Raw genomic sequence first — 21,552 nt, 5'->3', positions numbered from 1 at the left:
AATAGCCGTCATTACAGTCAGGCTGGGGTCTTGGAGGACCATATTCTCTCAAAAGGCACCTCTGAGAAACTATTTGGACCCTACCACCACCAACGTCTCATCATTTGAAGCATGACCAGGAAGCAATTGAAAGAACAGATATGGGGCGGGGAACAGATGTGGATGTGTTTTGGACAGTATCAAATGGCAGACAGGTTGCAAATCTCATTCTGAGACCCTAGCATAAGCCAGGTGCTGGTGGCTCATGCCTATAATCCTAGCTACTCAGGAGGCTGAGATCTGAGGATCACAATTCAAAGCCAGCCCGGGCAGGAAGGTCTGTGAGACTCATCTCCAATAAACCACCAGAAAACCAGAATTGGCACTGTGGCTCAAGTGGTAGAGCATTTGCCTTGAGCTGAAGAGCTGAGGGACAGCGCCCAGGCCCAGAGTTCAAGCCCCATGACTGACAAAAGAAAAGAAAGAAAGGATGAAGGGCCAGGCCACAAGCCTATAATCCTAAATACTCTGGAGGCTGAGATCAGGGGATCTTGTTTCAGGTCTGTGGAGGCTCTTAACTCCAATTAACTATCCCCCAAAAAAGGCTAGAAGTGGAGCTGTGGCTCAAGTGGTAGAGCCCTAGCCTTGAGCAAAAAGCCTCAGAGACAATGCCTAGGCCCTGAGTTCAAGCCCTAGGAACACACACACACACACACACACACACACACACACACACACACACACGCACGCACGCACGCACGCACGCACGCACGCACGCACTCACGCACGCACGCATGCAAAGAATGGTAGAAGGACCACCACAGGGAATAGAGGAAGGACTGAGAAGTATTTTCCTGGAGCTTCCTAGCTTATGGTTGATACCAAGGCATCATGGTCTTCTAGGTTGAGATGGAACAGATTCACCTCAGTTCTCTGTACTTAAGGTGGGGAAACCAGCAGAAAACAGGCATATGTGGAGGGCAGAAAGCTTGAGAACTCTCTAGATTCTTTTTTTTTTTTTTTTTTTTTTTGTTTTTTTTTGTCGGTTGTGGGGCTTGAACTCTGGGCCTGGGCGCTGTCCTTCAGCTCTTCAGCTCAAGGCGAGCGCTCTACCACTTGAGCTACAGCGCCACTTCCGGTTTTCTGGTGGTTTATTGGAGATAGGAGTCTCACAGTCTTTCCTGCCCGGGCTGGCTTTGAACCGCGATCCTCAGATCTCAGCCTCCTGAGTAGCTAGGATTACAGGCGTGAGCCACCAGCGCCCGGCTAGATTCTTAATATTCTTAATAAGTATTCTTTTTTTTTCTTGCCAGTCCTGGGGCTTGAACTCAAGGCCTGGGCCCTGAGCTTCTTTTGCTTAAGGCTAGCACTCTACCACTTGAGCCACAGCACCATTTCCAGCTTTTTCTGTCAATGTGGTACTGAGGACTCGAACCCAGGACTTCAAGCATGCTAGGCAAGCATTCTACCACTAAGCCATCTTCCCAGCCCCAGTAAGTATGCTTAATAAGTATTCTTATTTGTATATTTGCAGGGTAGGAGAAGGGATTGCATTGCAGGCAAAGACACAGTGCAACCTCCCACCCCAACCCCAGTCAGGAAGTCATACTGAAGCTATTCAGTGAGCCGGGTGAGTTTTGAATCTTTGTGCGTGGCCCAAACCAGAACACACAGTCAGGCAATACTCAAAATACACAGGGAAAAGGCTTCTGTGGTTTCTGGTTGCTCAAACCAAGCCTCGATGGATCCAAGTCTCAGGGAGGAGTTTCCATTCAAGTGTAAGAAAGTAAATTCAGGTCATAACAGCCATCCACCTGCAACAGAAAAGACAATCAGTTCTGACCTGCTCAGGACAATGCAAGCCAAGCAGAAGGAGGGAATAACTCACATCAAAGCGGCCGATCCTTGTAGAAGTGTGATTGGCCCGGACCATTTCTGTCAGTGCCCACATCTGCTGTACTTCGGAGGATACTCGGCTGGGGTCTGGAAGACCCTGCTCCAAAAGGATGAGTGAGTAAACATGAGTCTCTCGTTAGTATCCTTAGAGCTATAAAGTGGGTAAATTGGCTATACGAATTTAAGCTGAAAGCAATAACATGTGAAACATAAAATATGGTAGACATCTCAACATCTCAAATCCTGCAAAACACCCAGGATGTCACAGTTTGAAACAAGGATACTGAGTCCAGCTCCAGTTTTTTTTTTTTCCTGTCAGTTGTGGGGCTTGAACTCTGGGCCTAGGTGCTGTCCCTCAGCTCTTTAGCTCAAGGCTAGGGCTCTACCACTTGAGCCACAGCGTCACTTCCGGTTTTCTATTGGTTTATTGGAGATAAGAGTCTCATGGACTTTTCTACCCAGGCTGGCTTTGAACTGTGATCCTCAGATCTCAGCATCCTGAGTAGCTAGGATGACAGGTGTGAGCCACCAGCACCCTGCTTCTTCTTCTTCTTCTTCTTCTTTTCTTTCTTTTTTTTTTTTTTTAATTCTTTTGCCAGTTCTGGGCACTGTCCCTGAGCTTCTTTTGCTCAAGGCTAGCATTCTACCATTTGAGCCACAGGACCACTTCCAGCTTTATCTGTCTATTTGGTACTGGGGAATTGAACCCAGGGCTTCCTGCATGCTAGGTAAGCACTCTACCACTGAGCCACATTCCCAGCCCAGCTCCAGATTCTTAAAGAAAGGAGTTTGTTCACCTGGGCATTTGCTGGGCCCCAATCATTCACTCATGGTTCTTACCCAGGGTGAGAGTTTACCTCAGGGAGTGGAGGAGGCTGTTCACAGGGCACTGGATGGGAGAGCCACTTGGGGAAGGCCACAGAAGGACTCTGTAAAAGCAAAGGCATATTGTTCTGATGAGATGAGGGCAGAGAGAAAGGGCCTTTTGGGGGGAGAAGGAGGGTCAGTCGTGGGGCTTGAACTCTGAGCCTGGGCGCTGTCCCTCAGCTCTTTAGCTCCAGGCTAGCACTCTACCGCTTGAGCCACAGCGCCACATCTGGTTTTCTGGTGGTTCATTGGAGATAAGAGTCTCACAGATGTGTGCTGGGAAGGTGGCTCAGTGGTAGAGCGCTTGCCTTGCATGCCTGAGGCCCTGGGTTTGATTCCTCAGCACCACATAAGCAAAAAGAAAAAAAGCCAGAAGTGGCGCTGTGGCTCAAATGGTAGAGCGCTAGCCTTGAGCTGAAGAGCTGAGGGACAGCGCCCAGGCCCAGAGTTCAGGCCCCACAACCGGACCCCCCCCAAAAAAAAAAAGAGTCTCACAGATGTTTCCTGCCTGGGCTGGCTTTGAACCTCTATCCTCACATCTTAGCCTCCTGAGTAGATAAGATGACAGGCATGAGCCACCAGTGCCCAGCTGAGAAAAGCCTTTGTGCAGACATGGCGAAATCCTGATTAAGGAGCTCACACAAGCCCAAGGGGACAGCAATAAGATCTCCTGTTATACATAAAGAAAATGCAGAAGACAGAAACTTATTCCTTATCATAAATTGCAATATTTACACTCAAATTTCAATGAAAGCTTTGGTTTTTTTTTCCTTCTTATTTTGCCAGTCCTGGGGTTTGAACTCAGGGCCTGGGTACTTGCCCCTGAGCTTGGCTCAAGCTAGCATTCTACCACTTGAGCCACAGTGCCATTTCTGGCTTTTTCTGTATATGTGGTACTGAGGAATTGAACCCAGGGCTTCGTGCATGCAAGGCAAGCACTCTACCACTGAGCCACCTTCCCAGCCCCTGAAGACTTCGTTTTGGAGTCCTTTTATCCTCTCCCTACGGTTGCAGCTTTCCCAACCATAGCTGGAAGTCTCTTGGGGAACAGGCCAGGCAACAATTTGGGGCTAGTCACTAACCTTGGGTCCCTGATGGTAGATTTGTAGTTCCTCCACTGTGAATGATAGCCATAGTGGTGATGGCTGCCGCAGAATCAGACGCAGCTCCAGTATTTTGGACATGTCACACAGCATCTAACATATACACACACACAATGGATCCACAGAAACCCATAAAACCCAGGTCAAGCCAGACACCAGTGTCTCATGCCTGTAACCCTAACTACTCAGGAAGCTGAGATCTAAGAAACATGGTTCAAAGCCAGCCCAGGCAGGAAAGTCCATGAGTCTTATCTCGAATAAACTATTCAGAAAAAGCTGGAAGTGATACTGTGGCTCAAGTGGTAGAGGGCTAGCCTGGAGCAAAAGATGCTTAGGGACAGCACCCAGCCTCTGAGCTTGAGCCCTAGGACCAGCAAAATCAACAAACAAACAAAAAAAGATAGAACCTCCCAAATAGCAGTATACCAAGAAGATGCCAGATGTTCCCTTCCTTCTTCTGCGAAGGAAGGAAAAATAGTCCCTCCAAGGTTACTGTCTTAGAAGTCTTGTCCCCTTTTTTCTCCTGCTACACTGGCCTAATCTGCAGGCCACATCCGGGCTAGTCTTGGCCATACAGAGGCCCAGCTGACCTGGTGCTTGAACAAGGATACATAATCCTGTGCTCCCTCTTCACTGTGTGGGTCAGGCATCAGACAATAGTTCCGCAGACAGGTCACCCATTTGGTTGGTGTGTGCACTGAGGTGTGTTGACGGACACGGATGCTCAAAAAGGCTGTGTAGTAATTTTTAAATGTGATCTCCTGCAACTAGAACACACATGATAACAACAATTCACCATGAAAAATTAGGAAGAGGACCAGGGCCCAAGAGATTCCATGATCTCATCGCTTCATTTCTTTCTTTCCTTCCTTCCCTTCTTCTTTCTTTCTTTCTTCTTTTCTTTTCTTTTTTCTTTTTTTGCCAGTCCTGGGGCTTGAACTCAGGGCCCGAGCGTTGTCCTTGAACTTTTGCTCAAGGCTAGTGCTCTACCACTTGAGCCACAGCACCACTTCCAGCTTTTTCTGGTTATGTGGTGCTGAGGAATTGAATCCAGGGCTTCATGCATGCTAGGCAAGCACTCTACTGCTAAACCACCATCATTTCATTTCTTTTGGAATATACTCTTCTACTAAACAATTCAAAAAGCATCACTAGGACCCAAAGACATGTTTGCATTTCTAAATTTGCTCACAGAGTAAATGGATAAGTCACTAATACAGACCACAACAACAGATCTGGCCATACATCCAAAATGGTATCCAATAGAGTCCTAACCTTTGAGGAAGTATAAAATGTATATGAGATCAAGTAAAAATACAAGGGAGGCCAAGTTCACCAAGTAGACCAAGAAAGGTAGGTAATTGGGGCTGAGAAGGTGGCTCAGTGGTAGAGCGCTTGCCTTGCATGCATGAGGCCCTGGGTTTGATTCCTCAGCACCACATAAGCAAAAAGAAAAAAGCCAGAAGTGGCACTGTGGCTCAAGTGGTAGAGCACTAGCCTTGAGCTGAAGAGCTGAGGGACAGCACCCAGGCCCAGAGTTCAGGCCCCATGACCGGACCAAAAAAAACAAAAACAAACAAACAAACAAAGGTAGGTAATGCAAACATAGTATACAACAACAACAATTCAAACCTAGTTAACTCAAGTTTTCCAGGGGTCAGATTTCCCAGGTAACAGCGAGAAACCACTTGGGGAGATAATCACACATAATGCATGGTGCTGAGAGGTGGGCAGGTGGGCAGGGACACAGGGTTTGACTTCTGTCTCAGTGTCCAGTCACTGTTAGCTGACAGGGAAGTGCCACTGGAGATCTGAAATTGGAGTCATGCAAAAGGGATAAACTGTACTCTGATCTCCAGAAAGGGGGGGGGGGGGGAGTGGAGGGAAGGGAGATAGGGGGATATATATATATATAATATCTCCAGCACCACCTGCGTGCCAGCGATGTCCAAGGGGAAGAGATATTCAAGAGAACAGGATCAAAAGCTCTAGTAAATACAAAAAGACAGTAATGAATGGTGAACTCATTCATTCAGGCCAGAGACACCCTCAGATGTTTTCCTTTAAGAAATTCAAAACCTAGGAAACGCCCAGGCTCTCCGATCGACCCCGCCCAGAGCCCAGGCCGCGCCCACGAAGCTCTCTCACCTCGAAAGGCGCGACATTAGGGAAGGTGACATCGATGACCAGCACGCCAGGCCGACCTTGGGAGCTCCTCATGTCGCCCACTTGTAAGGATACAGTGCCTTTCACATGACAGGGCACTGAGACTCGGGACATGGTGCCAGGGGCTCAGACCTAGTACAAAAAGACCCAAGTGCTTTGAACCTCCTGGCACTCTTTCTACCCTCGGACTACCCAGTTGAGGCTCTAAGAACTACAACTCCCGAGATGTCTTGCTGCCCGCCAGGCCAGCCAATTAGCGACGAGCAGGGCGGGCCGAGAAGCGGAAGTGCCTGGAGGAAGTTCTTCTTTAGCCAATCAACACAGTAGCTTTTTGAGCCCCCTCCCACCGTGGGCGGCTCCCTGCAACGTTACAGCTACTCTGTAGCCAAATAGTCCTGGCTACATTGTGCAGTTCTAATCTCGGTGGATTTCTGTAACAGTTAAAGCATGTAAAGTCACAAAAGCAAGTGAACATATTGATTGACCGGCATGGATAGCAAAAATAGCCATTACGGGATAGGCGCTGGTGGCTCACGCCTGTCATCCTAGCTACTCAGGAGGCTGAGATCTGAGGATCAAGACCTCTTATCTGCAATGAACCAGCAAAGAGCTGGAGCTGGAGGCGTAAAAGTGCCAGCTGTGAGTGGAAAAAGCCAAACAAGAGCTCGAGGCCGTGAGTTCAAGCCCCAGGACTGGCACAGAAAGAAAAAAAAAAAAGATTGGGAGTTTTTTTTTTCTTTTTTGGTCAGTTGTGGGGCTTGAACTCTGGGCCTGGGCACTGTCCCTCAGCTCTTCAGCTCAAGGCTAACAGACTACCGCTTGAGCCACAGCGCCACTTCTGGCTTTCTGGTGGTTTATTGGAGATAAGAGACTCATGGAGTTTCCTGCCTGGGCTGGCTTTGAACCATGATCTTCAGATCTTAGCCTGAGTAGCTAGGATGACAGGCGTGAGCCACTGGCGCCCGGCTTCCCTTACAATAGTTCTTGAACAGCGCCTCACTTTTCACTGGGCCTTCTTATATTTACATTGCCTTCTATTCATATCTCCCACATACCTGGAATGGTTGACATGCTTGCTACCATCACCACACCCAGGTTTTGTTAGTTTTGCCTATGCTGGCCTCCAACTCCAAACCTTCCTATCTCAACCTCCCAAGTAGTTGGTGTGTATGTGTGTGTGGAGGGGGTGTGTGTGCGCATGTGCGCAGGTTGCACACACAGGTGCGGGCATGACACACAAATCAGAACTGGGGCTTGAACTCAGGCCTGGACACTGTCCCTGAGCCTGTCTGTGCTCAAGGCTAGCACTCTACCCCTTGAGCCACAGCACCACTTCTGGCTTTTTCTGCTTATGTGGTGCTGGGGAATCAAACCCAGGGCCTCATGAATGCAAGGCAAGCACTCTACCACTGAGCCACCTACCCAGACCACTTTTTTTTTTTTTTGGTCGGTCATGGGGCTTGAACTCTGGGCCTGGGTGCTGTCTCTGAGGTCTTCAGCTCCAGGCAAGCACTGTACCACTTGAGCCACAGTGCTACTTCCTGTTTTCTGGTGGTTAATTGGAGATAAGAGTCTCAAAGACTTTCCTGCCCGGGCTGGCTTTGAACTGCGATCCTCAGATCTCAGCCTCCTGAGTAGCTAGGATTACAAGCTTGAGCCACCAGTGCCCCACTGGGACTTGGCCTATCTTGCTCCTGGTGAAATTTCTTCTTTTAGAAGAACCAATCTAGGGGCTGGGAAGGTGGCTCAGTGGTAGAGCACTTGCCTTGCATGCATGAGGCCCTGGGTTCGATTCCTCAGCACCACATAAGCAAAAAGATAAAAGCCAGAAGTGGCACTGTGGCTCAAACGGTAGAGCACTAGCCTTGAGCTGAAGAGCTGAGGGACAGTGCCCAGGCCCAGAGTTCAGGCCCCATGACTGGACCCCCCCCCCCCAAAAAAAAGAAGAAGAACCAATCTAGCTGGCAATTTTCAGGTATAATAAGGGCAGTTAGTGCCACCTGCTGGATGATAGTGTTATCATCCTTTGAGAATCAATAGGGCTAGCTGGCCTAGGCAAAAGTTCACTTCTAGGAATCCTATTCCTTGACTAAGTCTTCAACTTTCCAAAGGTCTTTCCTAGTTCTTAACTCCTAGTATCATCAAAGCAATTATTGTATTGAGAGTTCTGTCATTGCTTAAAAATCACAATAAGCCAGGTGCCAGTGGCTCATCCCTATAACACTAGCTACTCAGGAGGCTAAGATCTGAGGATCTCAGTTCAAATCCAGCCCAAGCAGGAAAGTCTGTGAGACTCATCGCCAATTAACCACCAAAAATCCAGAAATGGAGCTGTGACTCAAAGAGGAAATTTTTTAAAAGCTAAAGAATAGTTCTCATGGGACTGGGAATGTGGCTTAGTGGTAGAGTGCTTGCCTAGCATGCGGGAAGCCCTGGGTTTGATTCCTTAGTACCACAGACACAGAAAAAGTTGGAAGTGGCACTGTGGCTCCAGTAGTAGAGTGCTAGCCTTGAACATAGACAGGCTCAGGGACAGTGTCCAGGCCCTGAGTTCAAGCCCCAGTTCTGATTTGTGTGTCATGCCCGCACCTGTGTGTGCAACCTGCACACATGCGCACACACACCCCCTCCACACACACATACACACCAGCTACTTGGGAGGTTGAGATAGGAAGGTTTGGAGTTGGAGGCCAGCATAGGCAAAAAGTTGGTGTGACCCTCATTTCACCTAACAAAAACCTGGGTGTGGTGATGGTAGCAAGCATGTCAACCATTCCAGGTATGTGGGAGATATGAATAGAAGGCAATGTAAATATAGGGAGGCCCAGTGAAAAGTGAGGCGCTGTTCAAGAACTATTGTAAGGGAAGCCGGGCGCCAGTGGCTCACGCCTGTCATCCTAGCTACTCAGGCTAAGATCTGAAGATCATGGTTCAAAGCCAGCCCAGGCAGGAAACTCCATGAGTCTCTTATCTCCAATAAACCACCAGAAAACCAGAAGTGGCACTGTGGCTCAAATGGTAGAGTGCTAGCCTTGAGCTGAAGAGCTGAGGGACAGCACCCAAGCCCAGAGTTCAAGCCCCACGACCGACCAAAAAAAGAAAGAAAGAAAGAAAGAAGTATTGAAAGGTAAAAGGACTAAGGGTGTGTGAGTTATGTGGCAGGTAATTTGGGTACATACAAGACCTTGACTTCTAACTCTATCCCTATCAAACCCTAGTACCATACACACACACACACACACACACACACACACACAAAGATATTTTATTTGCATTCTTTCTGTATTTTTGCCAGTCCTAGGGGCTTGAACTTAGGGCCTGGGCACTGTCCCTGAGCTTCTTTTTGCTCAAAGCTAGCACCCTACCACTTGAGCCACAGTGCCACATCCTGCTTTTTCTGCTTATGTGGTACTAAGGAATCGAACCCAAAGCTTCCTGAATGCTAGGTAAGCACTCTACCACTAAGCCACACTCCCAGCCCCAAGATATTTTATTTACAATTTATTCATTGTATTTTATTGTTGGTACTGGGATTGGATTCAGGGTTTTGTGCTTATTATCATTCTACCACTTGAGCCATAAGCCATGCCCTCAACTATTTTTTTTTTTTTTTTTTTTTTTTGGTCAGTTGTAGGGCTTGAACTTTGGGCGTGGGCGCTGTCCCTCAGCAATTCAGCTCAAGGTGAGCACTCTCCCACCTGAGCCACCTGCGGCTTTTTCTGTTTATGTGGTGCTGAGGAATCGAACCCAGGGCCTCATGCATGCAAGGCAAGTGCTCTACCACTGAGCCACCTTCCCAGGCTCCCTCCCAACACCCCCCCCAACTCTTGTGTGTGTGTGTGTGTGTGTGTGTGTGTGTGTGTGTGTGTGTGTACTGGGGCTTGAACTAAGTGCTGTCCCTCAGCTTTAGCTTTTTCTCTAAAGGCTGGAGATCTACCACTTCAGACAGCTCTTAGCCAGGTGCTGATAGCTCACACCTGTAATCCTAGCTACTCAGGAGGCTGAGATCTGAGGATTGAGGTTCAAAGCAGGAAGGTCTGTGAGACTCTTACCTCTAATAAACCTCTAATAAACCACTCAGAAAACCGGAAGTGGCACTATAGCTTGAGTGGTAGAGCGCTAGCCTTGAGCTGAAGAGCTGAGGGACAGCGCCCAGGCCCAGAGTTCAAGCCCCACGACCGACAAAAAAAAAAAAAAAAAAAAAGAGTTCCATGGACTTTCCTGCCTGGGTTGGCTTCCAACTATGATCCTCAGATCTCAGCCTCCTGAGTAGCTAGGATGACAAGTATGAGCCACCAACAAATGACTTGTATTTTGCTTTTGAGAAAGTATCTTACTAACTGCCTGTCTGGCTTGGAACTCAAGATCTTATTTCTGCCACCACCCTTGGTCTAGATTGGTCTCTGGAGGCTTCTCTGGCCCAGCCCCCAAGCTCTAGAGGGCAGTGCAGATCAAGATGGCCAGACAGAGCTCATGACTCAGAACCAGTTAGGAAAGAAGCAAACTGGAATTTCTATAACCTTAGGCACATTGCAGAGATTCCTAGACTGAAGTCCCTATAAGTAAATACCACAGGGACTCCTAACCTATAAGCCAGAGCGAATGTGGTCGAGGATGTTTTTCTGGGAAGACTGTCCATAGCTTTTTGACATTATAGAGATTAGGAAGGCTGGAGACCCTAACACAAAGGCATGAAAATCTCAGTCCTGCTTTCTTCCCAGGCTCTGACTCCAGACAGGCCCTAGTCTGCACTTTCTAATGTTGGCCAGCAGCCCCATATCTCCCTGAGGAAATCTCAACTGCCCCCATCCAGAACTGTTACCAGTATCCAATCAGAGAGGAAGGGAAACAAGATTTTCTCCATTCCTTGGGGGCTGCTGGGGCCGGGTGGGGGGGTGGGGGGGGTGGGGGGGGTGGGAGTGGATTTGGAGCAGCTTCCTGCAGCTGCTGAGAACAGGAAGCCAAAGAATGCTTGTATTTCCCTTGCTTTCCTGGGACCCATGTCCTGGCATTGGAGTCACTGGCTCTACTAGTGGATTCTGGGCCTCATTGTTCTGTTTTACCCTGTGATGAAAAGAATTCAGTACAAGACCCAGCTGGTTCTTTTTGTCAGTTCCCTATCTCTCTCCCCAAGTTCTCTCCTCTCCAACTCCAGAGCATTCTGTTCAGTCAGACAAGTTCCAGCAAAGTCTAATCTGGTATCTGCTTGGGGAATGACCTCTGCCCTATTGTGTCCATCTGGCCCTCTTTGGAATTTACCAAGCTAGGAGGGAAATTCAGCCTTTCATCTCCACAAAGTCTCAGTTGTAGTGACTTCTTCTCCCAAAGGGACTCTTAGTTCTAGATTTCCTCCTCCAGGAACTGAAACACATGCTTCTCAGCTCTCCTATCTATGATGCCCATTTCTCTATCTTTGACCTTTTTTTTGGGGGGGGGTGTACTTGATTAGAGAGAAGTGTTTTCATGGATTTTTCTACCCAAGCTGGCTTTGAACTGTGATCCTCAAATCTCAACCTCATAAGTAGCTAGGAGTACAGGTGTGAGCCATCAATGCCTGCCTGGCTTCCTTCCTTCCTTCCTTCCTTTCCTTCTTTCTTTCTTTTTTATTTCTCAGTCATGGGGCCTGAATTCTGGGCCTGGGTGTTCAAGGCTAGCTCAAGGCTACCACTCTACCACTTGAGCCACAGCACCACTTCTAGCTCTTTTTTTTCTGCTTATGTGGTGCTGAGGAATCGAACCCAGGGCCTTATACATGCAAGGCAAGCGCTCTACCACTGAGCTACCTTCCCAGCTCCCCCCTCTTTCTCTCTTTTTTCTTTCTTCCTTTCTTTCCTTCTTTCCTCCCTCCCTTCCTCCCTCCCTCCCTCCCTCCCTCCCTTCCTTCCTTCCTTCCTTCCTTCCTTTCTTCTTTCTTTCTTTTCCTTCTTTCCTTCCTTCTTTCTTTCTTTTCTTTCTTTCTTTCTTTCTTTTCTTTCTTTCTTTCTTTCTTTCTTTCTTTCTTTCTTTCTTTCTTTCTTTCTTTCTTTCTTTCTTTCTTTCTTTCTTTCTTTCTTTCTTTCTCTTTCCAGTCATGAGTCTTGAACTCAAGGTCTGGGCACTGTCCCTGAGTTTCTTTTACTCAAGGCTAGTGCTCTACCACTTGAGCCACAGTGCCACTTCTGGCTTTTGCTTTTTCCTTTTTTTTTTTTTTTTGGTGGTCATGGGGCTTGAACTCTGAGCCTGGGTGCTGTCCCTCAGCTCTTCAGCTCAAAGCTAGCACTCTACCACTTGAGCCACAGCGCCACTTCTGGTTTTCTGGTTGTTAATTGTAGATAAGAGTCACAGGTACTTTTCTGCCTAGGCTGGCTTTGAACCAGGATCCTCAGATCTCCACCTCCTGAGTAGCTAGGATGACAGGCGTGAGCCACTGGCACCCAGCTAACTTCTGGCTTTTTTTGTGTATGCAGTACTGAAGACTCAAACGCAGGGCTTCATGCATGCTAGGCAAGCACTCTACCACTGAGCCACCTTCCCAGTCCCAATGCTAGCTCTTTTTATGTCTTACATGTGTCCAAACCTCAGATCTAACCAACAAGAGAGAAGGGCAGGGCAGGGCTGGACACCTTACTCTCACACAGGTAGGTAGCTATAGATTTTTTTTTGACCTTAGAACAGCCTGGGAACAGCAGCAGCTGTTACTCCTGGCTAGAGAGTAGCAGCCCACAGCTGTGGTGGTCCAGAGTGCCAGGGTCTCCCAGAAAGCGAGTCCAAGGACGTCAGAAAGGCAGATCTGTGGGTGGGCCAGCAGAGTTACACTTGGAGGGAAGGAGGAAATCCTCCCGGTTCAACTAGGGGCAACAACAGCCCACTCTGATCCGGCTGTCTCTTAGAACAGCTGCACATTAGAGGGAGGGAAATTGGGCAGCAGGTGCGAAAACTTTCTGGCTGTAGGTTGGGGGAGGGCAGGCAGGCAGGGAATCCTGGGAATGGAGAAAGTGGACTGGGACTAAGAAAGGAGTTATTAAATGTTAATGAGCTGGGCACTGGTGGTTCATGTCTCTCATCCTAGCTACTCAGGAGGTGGAAATCTGAGGATCCCGGTTCAAAGCCAGACCAGGCAGGAAAGACTGGGAGACTCTTATCTCCAGTAAACCACTCAGAAAACCAGAAGTGGTTGCTGTGGCTCAAGTGGTAGAGTGCTAGCTTTGAGCTGAAGAGCTGAGGGACAGCGCCCAGGCCCAGAATTCAAGCCCCATAACTGACCAAAAAAAAAACCAAAAAACAAAAAAACAGCTTTCCTTATTCCTTCATGTCCTCATATTTTTATTGAAACAAGTTGTTACATACCTTCACATGCTCTGGAGTGTGGAGATGATGAAATGTTTCTTTTAGACATTTCTGGAAAATCCCTCCAGCCACCCACTGTGAACGCTTCTTTGTATGTCCCTGGGAACATACTTTGCTTTGGCAAAGATGTCACTCTGATTATATCAAGTTGTACCTTCCTCTTGAGACCTAATGCCCTGGCTTCAAATTGGAGGTCTCTTTTATTCTCTCTCCCTTCCTCCCTCCCTCCCTTCCTCCCTCCCTTCCTCCCTCCCTCCCTTCTTCCCTCCCTCCCTTCCTTCCTTCCTTCCTTCCTTCCTTCCTTCCTTCCTTCCTTTTCTTTCTTTCTTTCTCTCTCTCTTCCTTCCTTCCTTCCTTCCTTCCTTCCTTCCTTCCTTTCTTCCTTTCTTTCTTTCTATCTTTCTTTCTTTCTTTCTATCTTTCTTTCTTTCTTTCTTTCTTTCTTTCTTTCTTTCTTTCTTTCTTTCTTTCTTTCTTTCTTTCTTTCTTTCTTTCTTTCTTTCTTTCTTTCTTTCTTTCTTTCTTTCTTTCTTCTGAGTAGCTAGGATTACAGGTGTGAGCTACCAACCACCCAGCTGGGAGTTCTCATTCTTACCTCTTACCTTAAAAGTATACTGAAACAAAACTGCTAGCCCTTTCCACTCTACTATCCTTACCTACTCACTGAGGATTTTTAGGGCTTGAATTCAGGGCCTGGGCACTGTCCCTGAGCTTCTTTTGCTCAAGGCTAGTACTCTACCACTTGAGCCACAGCACCACTTCCAGGTTTTCTGTGTATGTGGTACTAAGGAATTGAACCCAGGGCTTCATGCATGCTAGGCAAGCAGTCTACCACTAAGCTATATTCCCAGCCCCACTGAAATCTTTTGCTAGGCCAAGTCCAGAGAATTTATCCAATAGACGTAGACCCTTTCCTAGGAGTCCATGTATAGAAGTTCCTAGCCACAACTTTTTTTTTTTGATCTATCTATCTATCTATCTATCTATCTATCTATCTATCTATCTATCTATCTATCTATCGTTATTATTATTATTTTTTTTTGGTCCAGATGTAGGGCCTGAACTCTGGGCTTGTCCCTCAGCTCTTCAGCTCAAGGCTAGCGCTCTACCACTTGAGCCACAGCACCACTTCCGGCTTTTTTCTTTTTTGCTTATGTAGTGCTGAGTAATCGAACCCAGGGCCTCAGGCATGCAAGGCAAGCGCTCTACCACTGAGCCACCTTCCCAGCCCCTATTGTTATTTTTTTATTGTTGTTGTTCATGGGGCTTGAACTCAGGGCCTGGACACTGTCCCTGAGCTGTATTGCTCAAGGCTAGCTCTCTACCACTTTGAGCCTCAGCACCACTTCTGGTTTTCTGGGGGTTCATTGGAAATAAGAGTCTCATAGATTTTCCTGCTTGGGCTGGCTTTGAACTGTGATCCTCAGATCTCAGCCTCCTGAGTAGTTAGGATTACAGGCATGAGCCATTGTGACACCGGGCTTTATTTTATATTTTTGACTGTTCTTGTAAAGGTGAGGTACAGACAGGGTTATAGTTGCAGAAGTCAGATAATGAGTCTGGGTTTTTTTTTTTTTTTTTTTGAACAGTGTTTTCCCTTTTCCCTTGTTTTCTCTCAGTGTTTCTGTCCAGCCCTCCCCGACACCGGGCCAGAGCTTTGGTTCAGCATGGATAATGGCAGCTGTTGGAAGGGACCTTTGAATGTCACTGGCCTAAACCCTGAGCAGAAGGGAGATAGGAGGGGACAGCTGTCCCAGGCTTCATGCCTGCTAGGTGACAAGGCCATGAGGGCTTATTCATGTCTATCTGGCAACAGTCCTGAGAGGGTCAAATAGGAAACTGTCCTGGAACACAGCTTGGGTTCAGGACTTTCCTACTGTCTCCTACCTCTGCCAACGGCTCAATCTATTCTCTCCCTCCCTCTCTCCCTCTCTCCCTCTCCCCTGCCTCTCTCTCCCTCTCCCTTCTCTCCCTCCCCCTCCATCCCTCCCTCTTTTTCCCTCTCCCTTCTCCCCCCCTTCTCTTCCCTCTCTCCCTCCTTTCTCCCTCCCCCTCCCTCTCTCCCCCTCTCTCTCCCTCTCCCCTTCTCTTTCTCTCCCTCCTTTTCTCCCTCTCTCCCCTCCCTCCCTCTCTCCCTCTCTGCTTCTCTCTCCCCTCTCTATCTCTCCCCCTCCCTCCCCTTCCCTCCCTCTTTTTCCCTTTCCCTTCCCCTCCCCCTCTCCTCTCCCTCTCCCCTTCTTCCTTCCCACCCCCTTTCCCTCCCCCTTCCTCCCTCCCCCTCTTTCTGTCCCTCCCTCTCTCTCTCCTTCTCCTCCTCTCTCCCCCCTTCCTCTTCCCACCTGTCTCTCCCTCTCTCCCTCCCTCTCCCTCTCCCCATCTCCCCCTTATCCATCCCTCCTTCCCTCCCTCCCTCTCTCCCTCCCTTTCTCCCTTTCTCCCTCTCTCCCTCCCTTTCTCCCTCTCTCCCCCTCTTTCCCTTTTCCCCTCTCTCCTCCCCCCTCTCTCCTCCCCCCTCTCTGTCCCTCTTCCTCTCCCCCCTCTGTCTCTCTCTCCCTCTCTCCCTCCCTCTCCCCATCTCTCCCTCTCCTTCCCTCCTCTCTCTCTCTCTCTCTCTCTCTCTCTCTCTCTGGAGAGAGCCTTGATATTGCAACTCCTGCATACCAGCAGTTGCCCAAAACCCTCTGAGCAGCCCTGCCTGGCACTGGAAGGCTGATGTGTCTCCCCTCCCCCTCCCGCCCCTTTAACTTTTTTTTTTTCTTTTTCTTTTTCCCCTGGGGCTGGAATGGGGGGGGGGAGAGTAGCCGCTCCACATTCCAGCAAAGGTGGAGGGAGGGACAGGAGACCTTTTCTCTCTAAATACTTGTTCTGACTTGATTTCCCTGGTGCCTTATGGCCCTCCTCCACATGACCCCCCCCCATCTTTGCCCACTTCAGGCCTGTTCCTGGGTTCTCGAACCTACCAAGAGGAGAAAGGGCTTGCAAGATTGGAGCCCAATTGCTACCCCCCCCCACACCCGAGGTGCATTCCTTCCTGGAGGCCTGAGGCCACCATGTCACCCCTCTTCCTCCTCCTCCTCCTCCTCCTTACTCCTCCTCCTTACTCAGCTTCAATGACCCTTGCTCTGAGATCCTTTCCTGTGGGTGGTTTGGTTGTTTTCTTCCCCTGTGATTACTCAGGTCTTGGTGAGTGCTGCAGGAATCTCAGCTCAACCTTTGTAGGCTTTCACTGTGACCAATTTGGGGGCTTGTTCCATTCCTTTCCTCTCTAGAGAATTCCAGGGTGTTCTTGTTCACCTCTTGACCTCCTGAAAGCTCCGCCTGGAACTATTTTGTCTTTGAGTTGATTTATATTTGTGGGTGGGTATGTGTTCGAGGGAATTGAACGAAAGGGCTGTCTCTTTTTGCGCCTGTCACTGGACAGAGGTGAAGTTTAGTGAAGCTCCCCGTTAAATATAGGAACTTAGGCTGGGAAGGTGGCTCAGTGGTAGAGTGCTTGCTTTGTATGCATGGGACCCTGGGTTCGATTCCTCAGCACCACAGAAGCAGAAAAAGCTGGAAGTGGTGCTGTGGCTCAAGTGGTAGAGTGCTAGCCTTGAGCTGAAGAGCTGAGGGACAGTACCCAGGCCCAGAGTTCCGGGCCCTAGACAGACCCCAGCCCCTGGCTTCCCCCCGAAAAAATACCCAAACAAACAAGGAAATAGATTTTTTTAAAAAAGCAGACAAACAGAAGGGTAGGGGCACACTCTAGCAGAGTGTGGGTAATTTCACAGGGACACAAAGACAGACAGATAGACAGACAGACAGACACACACACACGGAGACACACACACACACACACACACACACACACACACACACACACGGAGACACCCTGAGAAATACCCAGGCTCCTTAGGCTGTTGGGTAAAGGCAGGGGGTCTGGCTTTAAGTTATGCAAAGCTAGGTGCTTTGTCTTTGCTCTAACTACACCTGGCATTCTCTAAGTTTCCTGGTAAGAATGCAGCCTGCCCTAAAATAGATCCTTATCCTTGAAACAAGGAGACACCCTGCTATCTGCATTTTGGGGGCATGCTGTCAGGCAGTTCTGAATTCTTGGGGGAGAAATGCATCCCTTAAGCCTCCGCTGCAGGGGGCTCACACCTATAATCCTAGCTACTCAGGAGGCTGAGATCTGAGGATTGAGCCTGCCTGGGACTCTAATCTCCAATAAACCATTCAGAAAACAGGATGTGGCACTGTGGCTCAAGCGGTAGAACACTCGCCTTGAGCTGAAGAGCTGAGGGACAGCGCCCAGGCCCAGAGTTCAGGCCCCACAGCTGACCAAAAAAAAAAAAAAAAGGAAAAGAAAAAAGAAATTCAGGAAACTGAGAATATAGCTCAGCTTGGCTGCTGTGTGCAAGGCCTTAGGTTCAATCAGCACACACAAAGAATTTAGGACTGGGAGCCTGGGTTTTTCATAGGGCCTAAGTTCAATCCTGAGCACCATGGGGAGGAGGGGGTGGAGGGGTGGAGGCTGGGGGGGGGGTTGGAGGAAGCACAGCAGTAAATGTCTGTGGATTGAACAATACATGAATGGATGGATGAGTGTGTCACTCTCCTCTTGAGTGAGTCACTTAATTTGTCACTTTCCGTAACTAGACAGAGGGCCTCAGGCCACACATAAAGTTACTTTTTTTTTTTTTAATTTCTTTTGTTTTAGTGGTACTGGAGATCAAACTCAGGGTTCAGAGTTTGCCAGGAAAGTATTCTAGTACTTAAACTATGTCCTCAGGCCCTTAACTTTCATGAATTTGTTTTTCAGATAGGGTCTCTCACTTTTCCCATGGTTGGTCTTAGAACTCGATCCTCCTATTTCTGCCTCCAAAGTAAGACGTGTAGGTGTGTGCCACCATACCTGGCTTTAGGACTTTCTTTCTTTCTTTTCTTTCTTTCTTTCTTTCTTTCTTTCTTTCTTTCTTTCTTTCTTTCTTTCTTTCTTTCTTCCTTCCTTTCTCTCTCTCTCTCTCTCTCTCTTTCTTTCTTTTTTTTGGCCTTTCTGCCTTTCTGCCTTTCTTGCCTGCCTGCCTGCCTGCCTGCCTGCCTTCCTTCCTTCCTTCCTTCCTTCCTTCCTTCCTTCCTTCCTTCCTTCCTCCCTCTCTCCCTCCCTCCCTTCCTTCCTTCCTTCCTTCTTTATTTGCCAGACCTGGAGCTTGAACTCAGGATATAGGTGCTGTCTCTGAGCTTCTTTTGTTCAAGGCTAGCACTTGAGGTACAGGTCTACTTTCAGCTTTTTGGTAGTGTATTGGAGATAAGCATCTCTTCCTGCCTGAACTGGTTTCAAGCTATCATCCTCAGATCTTGGCATCCTGAGTAGCTAGGATTACAGGTATGAGCCATTGATGCCCCTGCCTGTGGTCCCTTCTTGATGACGAGGTAACTAAAGAACTCAAAAAAGGGGCTGAGAAGTCAGCTCAGTGGTAGAGTGCTTGCCTCACATGCATGAGGCCCTAGGTTCAATTCCTCAGCATCACATAAACAGAAAAAGCCAGAAGTTGCTCTGTGGCTCAAGTGGTAGAGCGCTAGCCTTGAGCTGAAGAGCTGAGGGACAGCGCCCAGGTCCAGAGTTCAGGCCCCACAACTGACAAAAAAAAAACAAAAAAGAAGCTTATATAATGCATCCTTACATGGACACACTGGGAGAGTTTAGCTGATGAAGTAACCCCTTTCTTCTGGTGCTAGAAATAATAATTTATTCATTCATTTTAGGGAGAGTCTAAATAGACCTGCATAGACCAAAGTGGTCCTAGAAGTTGCTATGCAGCCTAGTATGGTCTCAAACTCATAATCTTCCTGACTTGGTCTCCTGAGTGGTGGGATAACACATATATGCCACTTTGCCTGATTTCTTTTGTTGTTGATGGTGGTGGTGGTGGGACTTGAACTCAGGGCCTGGGCACTGTAACTTTGAGTTACAGTACCACTTCCCATTTTTTGGTGGTTAATTGGAGGTAAGAGTCTGGCTGGCTTCAAACTGCTTCCCGTAGATCTCAGCCTCTTTAGTAACTAGGATTATAGGTATGAGCTACCTGTTCCTGGTTTTTTTTTTTTTTTTTGTCGGTCGTGGGGCTTGAACTCTGGGCCTGGGCGCTGTCCCTCAGCTCTTCAGCTCAAGGCTAGCGCTCTACCACTTGAGCTACAGCACCACTTCCGGTTTTCTGGTGGTTTATTGGAGATAGGAGTCTCACGGTCTCTCCTGCCCGGGCTGGCTTTGAACCGCAATCCTCATATCTCAGCCTCCTAAGTAGCTAGGATTACAGGCGTGAGCCACCAGCGCCCGGCTTTGCCTGCTTTTTTATCCTTGTGTTAACTCACCTAAAGATGGCTGTAAGGGAACCTCAGGAAATGGTGCCTGCCTATAGTCCTAGAACTTAGCAAACTAAGGAAAGAGGGTCACTTGAGCCTAGGAATTTATGGCCTGGGCAATATAGAGATACTATCTTAGAGAACAAAAAACTGAGCAAACAAAAAATCAAATGTTGCCAGCCGCCAGTGACTCATGCCTCTAATCCTAGCTACTCAGGAGGCTGAGATCTGAGGATGTGGGTTCAAAGCCAGCCTGGGCAGGAAAGTCTGTGAGAGTCTTTTTTTTTGGGGGGGGTTTGTAGGGCTTGAACTCTGGGCCTGGGCGCTGTCCCTCAGCTCTTCAGCTCAAAGTGAGTGCTCTACCACTTGAGCCACAGTACCACTTTTGTTTTTCTGAGTGGTTTATTGGAGAGAAGAGTCTCACAGACTTTCCAGCCTGGGCTGGCTTTGAACTGTCATTCTCAGACCTCAGTTTCCTGAGTAGCTAGGATTACAGGTGAGAGTTACCAGCACCTGGCTTCCGAGAAAAGCTTATCTCCAATTATCCACCAGAAAAATAGAAGTGGTGCTGTGGCTCAAGGGGTAGAGCACTAGCCTTGAGCACAAAAGCCCAGGGGACTATGCCCAGGCCTTGAGTTCAAGCCCCATTACTGACAAGAAATAGAGAAAGAGGGAGGGAAGGAGGGAGGGGGAGAGGGAGGGGGAGAAAGAGAAAGAGAGAAAGAGAACAAACGAATAGGTCATTCAGCCTTTCTTGCTTCTTCTGCTGGCCCAGACAGACTGTACTTAATCTGGTGTTTGTCCAGTGCTCAAGGCCATTGGTCGGGTATTCTGATAATAACTACCAAAAGTTGACCTTGGGGGACTATTTTATCCTTGTGGAATGTAGTCAAGAGAGAGGGCAGTAGACACATGTGTCCACCTAGCAGAAAGATATTTTTAATTCATTCCACCAACACCTTTGTTGTGGGGTTCCTGTCTGATTAGGACTTTTATGTTCCTAGGAACCCAGGTGTAAATGCTTGGCTTAGCTGCCTGGGGGATGGACTTATGCCAGGCATGTATGAAAAGATCCACAAAGTGCTGGAGTAAAGAGCCCTACCAGGGAAGGAACTGGCCTCTGGGAAATCTGGTTGTAACCCAAAAACACGCCTACTGGCCGTTTTCCTCAGATAAACTTATCAGTCATTTCTTTCTGCCAGGGCTCTAGAACAATCTGCCTCCTGTTAGATCCAGACAAAAGGGGACCTCCTCCCAGTCTCGCTTAGCCTCACTTACCTCTGGTTTGACTGGACCTGATTGCTTGTCCTACTGACTCAGGCAGGCTTGTGGTCCTGACATTTGCCCCCCCCCCCCCCCCCAAGTCTCCATTTTGGCTAGCATTCTTCTTTGCCCTGATTCATCAGGCTTGGAGAAGGTTCTCTCTCATGGGAAGAGAATGAAGATGGACACTAGCCTTTGGGCCCCCCCCCTTTTTTTTTTTTTTGGTCAGAGGCTTGAACTCAAGGCCTGGGCATGACCCTTAGCTCATTCACTCAAGGCTATTTCTCTACCACTTTCAGCCACAATGCCATTTCTGATGTTCTGGTGGTTAATTGGAGATAAGAGTCTCATGGGCTTTCCTGCCAGAACTGGCTTTGAATTGGAATCCTCAGATCTCAGACTCCTGTGTAGTTAGGATCATAGGCATGAGCCACCAGCTCCTGGAATTCTTGCCCCATGCTTCTGACTAAACATCCCAAGTTCATGGCTTACCCTACCCTACCCACTTTATTCTTTTTTTTTTTTTTTTTGGTTGTGGGTAGGGCCTGAACTTTGGGCTTGGGTGCTGTCCCTCAGCTTTTCAGTTCAAGGGTAGCACTCTACCACTTGA

At 48.3% G+C, this 21,552-nt stretch overlaps 1 protein-coding gene across 2 annotated transcripts; it reads right to left on the bottom strand.

Annotated features, from left to right (window-relative positions):
- Window positions 1–444: 444 nt before the first annotated feature.
- LOC138815825 (nicolin-1) lies at window positions 445–6,214 on the bottom strand. Of its 2 annotated transcripts, none has more exons than XM_070005174.1 (6): window positions 5,994–6,214; window positions 4,436–4,612; window positions 3,825–3,938; window positions 2,733–2,804; window positions 1,868–1,975; window positions 445–1,793 (listed from the first exon to the last, which is right to left on the bottom strand). In XM_070005174.1, the coding sequence occupies exons 1-6, from the start codon at window positions 6,123–6,125 to the stop codon at window positions 1,752–1,754; spliced, it is 645 nt and encodes a 214-aa protein (XP_069861275.1). In that variant the 5' UTR covers window positions 6,126–6,214; the 3' UTR covers window positions 445–1,751. The 2 variants fall into 2 exon arrangements, with proteins under 2 accessions (XP_069861275.1, XP_069861276.1); XM_070005175.1 differs by having other exon boundaries at window positions 1,868–1,972.
- Window positions 6,215–21,552: the final 15,338 nt, after the last annotated feature.

The sequence above is a fragment of the Dipodomys merriami genome, unplaced genomic scaffold (assembly GCF_024711535.1).
Source record: "Dipodomys merriami isolate MVZ:Mamm:240054 unplaced genomic scaffold, mDipMer1.0.p SCAF_672, whole genome shotgun sequence".
NCBI classification, from domain to species: domain Eukaryota; kingdom Metazoa; phylum Chordata; class Mammalia; order Rodentia; family Heteromyidae; genus Dipodomys; species Dipodomys merriami.
This window is presented reverse-complemented; position numbering and strand designations above follow the sequence as displayed.

Excerpts from the sequence above, each read along its gene's own strand:
- LOC138815825 (XM_070005174.1), bottom strand. The coding sequence starts at position 6,125 with ATGTCCCGAGTCTCAGTGCCCTGTCATGTGAAAGGCACTGTATCCTTA. Across the intron at positions 3,939-4,435 it reads TATCCTTGTTCAAGCACCAG|ATGCTGTGTGACATGTCCAA; the intron begins GTCAGCTGGGCC and ends TGTATATGTTAG. Across the intron at positions 2,805-3,824 it reads TCTACCATCAGGGACCCAAG|AGTCCTTCTGTGGCCTTCCC; the intron begins GTTAGTGACTAG and ends TTGCTTTTACAG.